General features: G+C 37.2%; 1 protein-coding gene across 1 annotated transcript; it reads left to right on the top strand.

The window, feature by feature from the left end:
• The first annotated feature begins 1929 nt into the window (after window positions 1-1929).
• On the top strand, window positions 1930-9365 carry TEX43 (testis expressed 43). Its single transcript, XM_007942214.1, has 3 exons — window positions 1930-2015; window positions 2588-2696; window positions 9156-9365. The coding sequence occupies exons 1-3, from the start codon at window positions 1930-1932 to the stop codon at window positions 9363-9365; spliced, it is 405 nt and encodes a 134-aa protein (XP_007940405.1).
• The last annotated feature ends 2631 nt before the right edge of the window (window positions 9366-11996 follow it).

Below are 11996 nucleotides of genomic sequence, written 5' to 3'. Positions count from 1 at the left end.
TTATGGTTTCTTGAAGTAGCTTTTTATAGTTTTCTTTGTAGAGGTCTTTTGTGTCTCTGGTAAGATTTATTCCCAAGTATTTTATAATATTTTATTTTATTTTTTTAGGAGCTCTTTTGGTAGCTATTGAGAACGGTATTGATTTCCTTATTTCTTTTCAGCTTCCATCTTCTTTTGATGTTTCCTGCATCAATCAATATTTTCCCCATGGAATCTTTCAATATTGCAACTCAAAGCTTGAATTTTTTCTTCAGTTCTTTCAGCTTGAGAAATGCTGAGTGTGCTCTTCCCTTTTGGTTTTCTAACTCCAGGTTTTTGCACATTTTGTTGTAACTGATTTTGTCTTCTCAAGCTGCACTTTGAAATCTTTTGTTCAGCTTTTTTATCTTGTCATTTCATTCATTTGCTTTAGCCGCTCTACATTCAAGAGAAAATTTCAGAGTTTTTTTGACATCTATTTTGGTCTTCCTTTCCTGTCTTTTTAATGACCTTTTGCTTTCTTCATGTATGATGTTCTTGATATCATTCCACAATTTGTCTAGTTTTTGGTCAGTGTTCAATGTATCAAATCTGTTCTTCAGATGATCTCTAAATTCAGGTGAGATATAATCAAGGTCATATTGTGTCCCTTGTGGACTTGTTTTAATTGTCTTTAGCTTCAACTTGAACTTGCATATGAGCAGTTGATGGCCTGTTCCAAAGTCAGCTAATGACCTTGTCTTGGCTGAAGATATTGAGTTTCTCCATCACCTATTTCCACAAATGCAGTTGATTTGATTCCTGTGTATTCTATCTGGTGAGGTCCACATGTATAGAGGCCATTTATGTTAAAAAAAAAAAAAAAAACTATTTGCAATGTATAAGTCATTGGTCTTGCAAAATTCTATCATGCACTATCCTGCGTCATTTCTATCACCAAGGCCATATTTTCCAACTATGAGTGATTCTTCTCTGTTTCTAATGTTCACATTCCAATCACCAGTAATAATCCATACATCTTAATTACATGTTTGGTTTATTTCAGACTGCAGAGGTTGGTAAAAATCTTCAATTTCCTCCTCTTTGGTGGCTGGTGCATAAGTTTGAATAATAGTGGTATTAACTGGTCTTCCTTGTAGGCATATGGATATTATCCTATCACTGACAGCATTATACTTCAGGATAGACCCTGAAACGTTCTTAATGATGATGAATGCCACACCATTCCTCTTCAATTTGTTATTCTCAGTATAGTAGATCAAAACAGCATGTCTCACAGTAATTCTTCCTGCTCAACCTAACATTTTCCCTACTAGCTAGCTAGTGGGATTTACCCTGATAAATCCTCCACCTGTTTTAGTGACTTAAGTGCGCATTCTCACTCTTAATCTTTCCTTACTGAAATGAATTATTATCTAAATTTTCTGCAATATAACCCATATTAGTAAAAGGTTGGATTGTTTGGGTTTCAGTAGATTTGATTTACATTCTTCAAGTGTCTATCTAACTAATAGAAAAGGGAAACAAAGGGCACATATCAACCATGTGCAGTGTATAAAAAAGGAAAATTATAGCCAATGACAAATAGGGATTGTTAATATGAAACAATTATTTGTGGGTAACAATTGCTTCAGAAACCCAAGGAGGGTTGCTATGAGTCAGGTCCGACTCGAAGGCACAAAACAATAACAACAACAATAATTATTTAGCCAACATACTTTCTAGTACATTTACATCACATTTGTAATACACCTGCAACTATCCCCAGTGAAAAATTGTTCATAAGAATGATGAGCTACTCTAGAAGAGAGAAAACAAAACCACTGAAAATAACTTTGAGCTTGGCATTTTAACTGCTAAGGGTTGCTATGAAGTTAGCAAAACATTCCATTAGAGACAGTAGTGTCATAATTAGAAGTTCTAGATGAGAATTCTGTCATTGCTGCAGTTATGCCTTCAGGAAAAGACACTTGTCCATCTTTACCTAAACTCAAGAACAGCAGCTCTGTTGAGAGTTCATATAAGAAGCCTTATAAGTGAGGATTTTAAATAAGTTTAAGGATTTAAGGGTTCTGGGTTTTTTGCAATCTGGGAACTTACCAGATAAGTACAATAAATTTTGTACTTCCCCTTGGCATCCCATATGGTAAGATTACATTCCAGAGGGAAGCTTAAGTGACTAAGGAAAGCAAGTGTGACCTGAGTGTGCAGCATATACTGAATTCCATTACCAATTTTTCTTTTTCTTTTTTTTTTTCTTGTTTTACAGCCAGAGATCACTTTAGGCAAATGTAGGCCTTACCCACAGTGTGATACGCTGCTTCCTCCCTTAAAATAAGGTTGAAATAAACATTGTGGGCAAATTGTAAAGGACAGCATATAGTTGGAGGTACCCAGCCCTTGATCTTGATCTTGTTATACCTGGGATTTACTGGGTTGATTTTCTATCAGGAAAGCTTCAAATGCTGGCACAGTACTCTGTCCTATAGCTTCAGTGGAACCCAAACATCAGGGACACAACAAAACTGCCTCCATTCCCTAGAACAATACTAAAACAATTTTATTCTGCTCACAAGATAAACTTTCTTACTACTTTCCTCATCTTCAGGTTTATCGATGTTCATTTGCCGCAATTTTCCTTAAAACAAGGGATAATTCCAAGTCGTTATGTTATGCCTTGGAAGGAAAACATGAAATTCAGGAATATGAATATGAAGGTATGTTACCATAAATATTCAAGAAAAAGCCTATACCATTTAATGTATCTATAAATAGACATAAATATACAGAAGCTATTTTGATTTACTTTCAAGCAAAAGTTAAATAGCACTGTCATATCCAAATAACCAAATTATAAACTTAAAATAAATTTCCAAAGGTTTTCAGAACTATAGGTCACCTTTTTCTCTACATCATGCCAACTTACACCGAATGTTGGTAAACAGCTCAATCAGAAGCAGGCACCATGAAAATTAAATCTACAGAACAGAGCGTGCATTTTTAAACTTGTACTGCCTGTGTAATTAGAGAGGCATGGGAACCATGGTTAGATTTACAGATAGGATTCATTGCCCATTCAGCACTCTTAGTCAGTTTCAAAACATTCTCCAAATTCAGATTCACCTTTTTCAAGAAAAGGTTAAATGTTTATTTAAAGGTAATTATAAGATATAGAAATAATCAGACTATAAGAGATTCCAAGTTATGGGTTGAAGAATATGATGTTGCTGGTGAGAGTCCTTAGGAACCAAACAAGCATCACTCAGTGGGTTCCAGTATGCAGCCGATTGGTACCTGTGTCTTCTACTCAAAGACAGTGGTGCAGGATACTGTCTGGCACTTCCAAGTGGCCCTAGGTGAGCCAGTTCCTAGCGTGGGGATCACAGCAGATTCCTGGAATAGACATACAGCTGAGTAGAAAATATCATACCACAAACAAGTTCGCTGCTTAGTGCCTGGGGTCTTAAAAGCTTGCAAGTGGCCATCCAGGTACAACATGTGGTCTCTATTTGCCTGGAGCAGCAGCAGCAGGAGAGTCAAGCATAGGAGAAGGACATGGAATGTGTGGCTGATTGCCTCCAATCAACATAGTCAAAACAATTACTCCTTTGCCTTGAGAGCAGAAGAACTGGATGGTGCCAGGCCTGGCTACCTACTGAATATCTTGATTCTATAGAAGATTCTTGATGAAAAGTGGGAAACAACAGAAGTTCAAATTTCCATGGAATCCAGACTTCTTAATAATTTGAATGCTTTTATACAGTATTTTTCTCTCCTTTTCTTGTTATGTCAGTAAACATAGACCATTCCTCTACTCAGAATTGTTTTTTGGGATATGGAGTCAAGATTTTTTTTAATATATATTTTTTATTTTTTCCTAAATTTTATTTATTTTGTTGTTGTTGAGAACATACACAGGAAAACAGACCAATTCAATAGTTTCTACATGTGCAATTTAGTGACACTGATTACATTCTTCAAATTGTGCAGCCATTCTCACCTTCCTTTTCTAAATTGTTCCATTCTTACTAAGATAAACTTACTGTCTTCTGGGGTTGCTATCTAATCTTTTGAGTTACTCTTGTCAATTTGATCCCATATAGATAATTCTAAAAAAAGCATAATACTCAAGACAGACATTTTTAATAGTTAAGCTAAACTATTGTTTGGTTTTAAGATGACTTCAGGGGGTATATTTGGTTTAAGGTTTAAATATTATCTCAGGGCTATAGTCTCGGATGAATGAGGCTCTTTAGAGCATTCTTTTGTGCAGTTTGTGATCATTGAAGTTAGGAATATGCATGAAGCAACATTGGAAAATAAAAAAAAAGATTTCAAGTTATGATGCTTAGTAAGAAATGTGCTTGTATAACTGATTTACAAATTTCAAATGGTTAAACAATACTGAATAAGAATACGCTCATTTTACTCCCACTAGGATGGCTAAGATAAATCTATATGTATATATATTGGCAAGGATTTAGGGAAACTGGAATCCTTATCCAGTGCAGGTGGGAATGCAAAATCGTACAGCCATTGTGGAAAACAGTGTGGTAGGTAGTTCCTCACAAAACTAAAAATGGAACTACCATGTTGTTGTTGTTAGGTGCTGTCAAGTTGGCTCTGACTCATAGTGACCCTATGTCCAACAGAACAAAACAATGCCTGATCGTACACTATCCTCACAATCCTTGCTATACCTGGGCCCATTATTGCAGCCACTTTGTCAATCCATCTTCTTTAGGGTCTTTCCCATTTTTTGCTGACCCTCCACTTTACCAAGCATGATATCCTTCTCCAGGGAACGGTCCCTTCTGACAACATGACTAAAGTATGTGAAATGAAGTCTGGCCATTCTTGCTTCTAAGGAGTATTTCAGCTGTACTTTTTGCAGGACAGATTTGTTCATTCTTCTGGCAGTCCATGGTACTTTCAATATTCTTCTCAGCGCTACAACTCAAAAACATATACTCTTTTTCAGTCTTCCTTATTTATTGTCCAGCTTTCACATGCATATGAGGTGATTGAAAACACCATGGCATGGCTTAGTCTTCAAGAGACATCTTTGTTCTGCAGCACTTTAAAGAGGTCTTTTGCAGCAGATTTGCCCAGTGCAATAAGTCACCTGATTCCTTGACTGCTGCTTCCATTGGTGTTGGTTGTGGAACCAAGTAATATGAAATCTTGACAACTTCAATCTTTTCTCCATTTATTGTGATGTTGCTTATTGGTCCAGTTGTGAGGATTTTCATCTTCTTTATATTGAGTTGTAATCCACACTGCAGACTATGGTCTTTAATCTTCATCAGTAAGTGTTTCAAGTCATCTTCACTTTCAGCAAGCAAGGTTGTGTTGTCTGCATATCTCAGGTTGTTAATGAGTCTTTTTCCAATCCTGAAGCCGTGTACTCCAGTTTTGTGGATTAGTTGCTCAGCACACAGAGTGAATATGTATGGTGAAAGCACGTAATCCTGACGCACATCCTTCCTGATTTTAAACCATGCAGTATGCCCTTGTTGTGTTCAAATGACAGCCTTCTGGTCTATATATATAAGTTCCTCATGAATACAATTAAGTATTTTGGAATTCCAGTTCTTCTCAATGTTATCCATAATTTGTTATGATCCACACAGTCAGATACTTTTGTATAGTCAATAAAACACAAGGAAATATCTTTCTGGTATTCTTTGCTCCATTTGACATCAGTAATGATATTCCTTATTCCATGCCCTCTTCTGAATCCAGCTTGCATTTCTGGAAGTTCCCTGTCAATATACTGCTTCACCAGTTTTTGAATTATCTTCAGCAAAATTTAACTTGTGTATGATGCTAATGATATTGTTCATTAATATCCACATTCTATGGGATCACCTTTCTTTGAAATGAGCACAAATACCAATCTCTTCCAGTCAGTTGGCCAGGTAGCTGTCTTCCAGATTTCTTGGTACAGACAAGTAAGTGCCTCCAGTGAGGCATCTATTTGTTTTAACATCTCAGTGGGTATTCTGTCAATTCCTTGAGCCTTTTTTTTTTTTTTCCACCAATTCCTTCAGTGCAGCTTCGACTGCTTTCTTCAATAACGTTAGTTCTTGACCATATGCCACCTTCTGAAATAGATGAACATCGACCAATTCATTTTTGTACAGTGATCTGTATTCCTTCCGTCTTCTTTTGATGTTTCTTGCATCATTCAGTATTTTGCCCACAGAATCTTTCAGTGTTTCCATTCAAGCCTTGATTTTTTTCTTCAGTTCTTTCAGCTTGAGAAATGCCAAAAGTGTTCTTCCCTTTTGGTTTTCTAACTCCAGGTCTTTGCACATTTCATTATAATAATTGACTTTGTCTTCTAGAACTGCTCTTCAAAATCTACTGTTCAGCTCTTTCATCTTGTCATTTCTTCCATTTGCTTTAGCTACTCTCCATTCAAGAGCAAGTTTCAGAGTCTCTTCTGAAGTCCATTTTGGTCTTCTTTTCCTTTCCTGTCTTTCTAATAACTATTTGCATTCTTCATTTACGGTATTCTTGAAATACCCACAATTTGTTGGTTTTTGTTCACTGGTGTTCAATGCATAGTATCTATGCTTCAGATGATCTCTAAATTCAGGTGGATATAATCAAGGTCATGTTTTGGCTCTCATGGATTTGTTTTAATTGCCTTCAGCTTCAACTTGAACTTGGATATGAGCAATTGATGGCCTGTTTCATAGTCAGCTCCTGGCCTTGCTTTGGCTGAAGACATTGAGCTTCTCCATTGTCTCTTTCCACAGATATAGTCAGTTTGTCCTGTGTATTCTATCTGGTGAGGTCCCCGTGTATAGCCACCATTTATGTTCCTAATTTTTTTAATATATGATATGACATTAGGGACATCTCTAGCTCTCTGAGCTCCAGGCAAAGAGGATGGGGAGTTAGTGAGGAGATCTCTATACCATGGCTTGTAAAAAGCCAACTGCCTGTAAATTAAGTGGTGGTAAAGCACTCAGGAGGAAAATGGCTACAAAAGCCACCCACAAGAGGATGCCCTCTACTGGAGGGCTGAAAGAACCTCATCATTACAAGCCTGGTACTGTTTCACTCTATAAAATTAGACATTTTCAGAGATCTAATTCACTTCCCTTCTAGCATGTGGTGTGAGAAATTGCTCAGGACTTCAAAACAGATCTGCATTTGCAAAGTATAGTTATGGGTACTTTGCAGGAGGCAAGTGAGGCCTATCTGACTGGCCTTTTTAAAACAATAATCTGTGTGTTAACCATGTCCAATATGTAACAATTATACCAAAAGACATCCAGTTAGCTTGCCACATAGGTAGGAAATGTGCTTAAGAATCCACTATGATGGGGAGCATTTCATTCTTTAAAAAAATGAAAATTCATCCTTTATTGGTAGTACTGAATGTTAGATTTTTTTTTTTCATGCAGTCAAAAGACATCTAAGTGTATGATTGTGAATGGAAAATGGGACAGAAATTAGATATTGGCAGTTTTCCTATTTTCATTTTTGTGTTAATTTTTAATATAAATATAGGGACATAAAAACATTAATGTAAATCAAAATCTTTCAGTGAACAAGTTTCAGCAATTCCATTTTATAGCAATTATAAATTTAAAAAACTGTTAAATTTTTCTAGACAATGGCAACATTTGGATTAAAAAAAAAAGATTTCTCATTGACAGCAACTAGGTGGTGCAGCATTCTTATCATAGAGTAGGTTCCATCCATTCACTATGCTTTTCTGGTTGTTCTAATTGGAACTACATGTTTTTAATGTTGTTTGTCATCTGTGCTGTTCCTGTAAGTTTGCTATTAAAATGCATACAATTTGAACAGTCATCTAAGGTGTAACTGTTGGTCTCCTCCTGTCTGAAGCAAAGAAGAGTGGAGAAAATCAAAGATGCAAGTTAACAACAAATATTCCAATGGACTAAAGGACCATTCAAGCTTCAGCCTCCTCACCGTTGAGATCAGAACTAGATGTTACCCAACTGCCCTGAAAGGAATCACAACAGGAAGTCCTGGGTAGAGTAGGCGAAAATCGTGGAACAAAACTCAATAAGATAAGGCTTACTGGTCTGATAGAGACTGGTGGAACTCCTGAGACTGTGACCTTTAGTCACCATCCAGACCTGGAACTGCACTCACCTCCGTGACTCAACTTTCAACCAAACAATAGACAGGTCTAGAAGGTGAACAAAAATACTAGTGAGGTACACACTCCTTAAAACAATCAACCATTTGAGATCAAAAGGGCAGTGCTTGCCCAGGGATAAAGCTTAGGAAGGCAGGAAGGGATATGAGGGATGAATGAAAATGGAAAACACAAGGAGGAAGTGGGAAGAGTGCTGTTACATTGCAGAGAATGCATTCAATATCAGGAAACAATGTGCACAAATTATTGAGTGGAAAACCAATTTGCTTTGTAAACTTTCTTTCAAATCACAATAAAAAGTATATACATATACAAAATTAATGACTGGCATATAGAACATTCTACCTTACAGAGATATCACGAGAATTAAACAATCAAACAAAGTGAGCACATTGAGTAAATGTTTTTCTTTCTCTTTCCCTTCACCATTTTTCTTGTGGGAGGTGTCATAACTATATGTGAAAACACAGCGTAAATCTGCACCCAAGACCAGAAATAAATATATGCTTCAGTCAGTAACCTCAAATATTGTTGTTGTTGTTGTTATGTGCTTTTGAGTCGGACCCAACTCTTAGCTACCTCTCCTTGGGTTTCTGAGCTATTATTTATCCAGCAGCAGCTGTAATAACATCATATTTAATAAGTAATAGTTTTAATACTATTTAATACTTAATAGTTAACAAAAACTTTTTTAAATTCACATGCTTTATTCAATCTTCAAGGAATCCTTTATTATTCATATTTTATATTCAAGCAAACTGAATCTCTTGAGGGTAAATGACTTGTACAAGGCCCTATGATAAATTGTACAGCTAGAGTTCCACAATCTGACTCCAAGTTTATCTTCCTGAAGTTGGGTAGCACAGGCAACAGAGCATCAGCTTTGAAAAGGGGGTATTGTTCTGTCTACTAGACCTTCCTTCTAAACAGGAATGGGTAGAAAACCTCCCACTTTAACCTATCAAGAAAGTGATGTCTGATGTGCTATACAACAGAAGTTTTTTTTCTCTCTCTCTCTCTCTTTTAGCATGCAAAAGCGTGCGGGATTGACACTGGCCCTTTGGAAGACTCTCTGTTTCTGAATCACAGTGAAAGGCTTTGCCATGGGGAAGATCGTAAGGCTGTTTTGGGGAAAGTCCCACCAGAAACAAAACTTGCAGATATACCTTTGCATTCTCCTCTCTCCAGATACCAAAGCACTGTGATTTCCCATGGCTTTAGGAGATGGTTAGTCTGATGAAAGAAAAATAAAGTGTTTCAATGTGTGAATGTGTGTATATATCTACCTCTCTCTTCAACTCTCCCATCCACCCCCTTGCTTATTCAGAAATAATTAAGTCCATTGTACATTTGTGTTTCACCTACAGGTTGAATTTGTTATTAACTAATTAATTTGTTATTCTCTTACAATTTAGGATGCTAGAAGTCCAAGTTCAAAGTGCCAGGTTGTAGGGGCTTGGTGAAAGCTCCTTGACCCTGGGCTTCAGCTCCACCTCTAACATCAACTTAAAACATAAATAAATAAATAAATACATGTATTATTGCTGTTAGTTGCTGTCAGATTGAATACATATATAAACAGGGTGATTAAAAGAATACTTTACAAATTATTTTTTTGGTCAGTAAGTAGGTTATATATGAACATGTAATTAAAATTTATAAATTCTAAAGAAACAATGCAGTTATTCAATGTTAACAAATGCTCCGTATGCCCCTTTCATATTGTATAGCACATATCAATTTGGTTGTCTAATGTACTCAGGCCCTCCATATCATCAGAGATACTTGAAATTCAGCCTTAGAGGAGATGTGGTGCAAATTTGAGGTTCTTGGCATATCCTCTAGGAGCTCTGGTAGCATAGTGCCTATAGCATTTGACTGCTAACCAGAAAGCTGGCGGTTCAAACCCACCAGCCACTCCTCAGAAGGAAGTTTGGGTAATCTATGTTCATAGTGATATTGCCTCAGAAACCCAAAACGGGTCACTATGAGTCAGGATTGACTCCAAGGCAGTGAGTTTTTTTTTTTTTGGCACATCCTCACCAAAGAATAAATTTTTGAATAATACATTTTTGAAAGTGTTAGGCCATTTTAAAATATCCTGTATATGTATGAATGTTATGAAGAACAGGAAATACCAGTAGAAGGGAGAGTTGCCTAGTGGACAAGGGATGCCATAAGACTTTTGCTTGTGGACTTTTCAGAAGCCTTCTTAGATGTGCCAAATAGACTTCCCTCATTAGACACAAATATTTGCATTTGTTGAAAAGTCTGTCCTTTGGGAAGTCTGTCCTACTCTTTTTCTTTCTTTTAACGGCCTTATTGAGATATAATTAACCATACAATTCTCCCTTTTAAGTTGTACAATTCAATGGTGTTTAGTATATGTGCAGGTATGTGCAACTATTACACATTTAGAACATTGTTATACTTCAAAAAGAAACTCATACCCTTTAACTAACACCCCCACACCTCTACCACCTCCATCTTTGAGCAACAACTAATCTACTTTCTCACTTTAGGTGTTTGCTTGTTCTACACATTTCATATCAATGGAATTATATAATATGTTGTCTTTTGTGACTGGCTTATTTCACTCAGCATAATGTTTTCAAGGTTCATCCATATTGTAGTGTGTTATCAACACTTCATTCCTTTTTGTGGCCAAATAATACTCTGTGATGGTTATGTTTGTAAGTCAGCTTGGCTAGGCCTGGTTGAGTGGCTAGGCAGCTGGATGTAGTATTCCCCATGATGAGACTGATAATCAACTCCATGGTGAAATCTACTGGGAGCAGCTGAGTAGCTGCCTTTGGGTGTGTGTCTGCTTCCTGTATATAAGGAGAAGCTTTGAGAATGGTCTCTAGCCTATGGCGTGTTTGGACCCTGCATGTAGCTGTGTCATTGCTCAGTAGCCTGCTATGCTCTGCCGACCTTGAGACTTACAATGAACTTAAGTTAATGGCCTGCCGTGTGGATTGGTAATATCGGGACTGTGCCTTTTTACTTGTCAAGCTTGGGCCTTCTCAGCCTCAGCAGCCAGCAGCTGTCTGAGTGAAGAAATGCCTCTAGCTCCAGTGGCCGGGAGCAGGAGGCAGAGCTGGATCTCAAGGTTGAGGGGCTTTCACCCAGCCCCTAGAGCCTGGCACTTTGAATTTGGACTAAAAGCCTCCAAATTGTAAGAATAAACTCCTGTTTGTTAAGGCCATCTCATTTGCAGTGTTTTCTTGTCAGAGTGGCACTAAGTAACCAGAACATACTCTATTGTGTGGGTATACCATATTTTATCTACCCATTTGGGTTGTTTCCACCTTTCAGATATTATAATACTGCTGAAAACATTCATTTGCAAGTGTTTGAGTGGAAGTGTATTTTCATTTCTCTTGGATATATACCTAGGAATGGGATTACTGGGTCATATAGTAACTCTATGGAGCCCTTGTGTCGCAGTGGTTACAGCACTTAGCTGTTAAGCAAAAGGTCAATAGTTCAAACCTACCAGAGGCTCTGTGGGAGAAAGATGTGGTAGTTTGCTTCTGTAAAGATTTGCAGCTTTGGAAAGCATATGGGCTTGTTCTACCCTGTCCTATAGGGTAGCTATGAGTTGGAATTGATTTGATGGCAGTGAGTTTTTTTGTTTTGTTTTATAGGAACAATGTTTAACCATTTGAGCAACTGCAGACTGTGTTCCAAAGTGGCTGCACCAATTTACATTCCCACCAGCAGTGTATGGGTGTTCCAATTCATTTGCATCCTCTCCAACGGTTGTTATTATGGTTTTGATTCTAGCCGTCCTGCTGAGGTGAAGTATTTCATTGTGGTTTTTATTTGCATTTCTCTGATGACTAATGATGTTGAGCATATTTTC

Source organism: Orycteropus afer, unplaced genomic scaffold (genome assembly GCF_000298275.1).
Source record: "Orycteropus afer afer isolate SDZICR_OR568_19922 unplaced genomic scaffold, OryAfe1.0 scaffold00086, whole genome shotgun sequence".
Taxonomy (NCBI): Eukaryota; Metazoa; Chordata; class Mammalia; order Tubulidentata; family Orycteropodidae; genus Orycteropus; species Orycteropus afer.
Note: the sequence above shows the minus strand (reverse complement) of the source record. Positions and strands in the feature narration are given on the sequence as shown.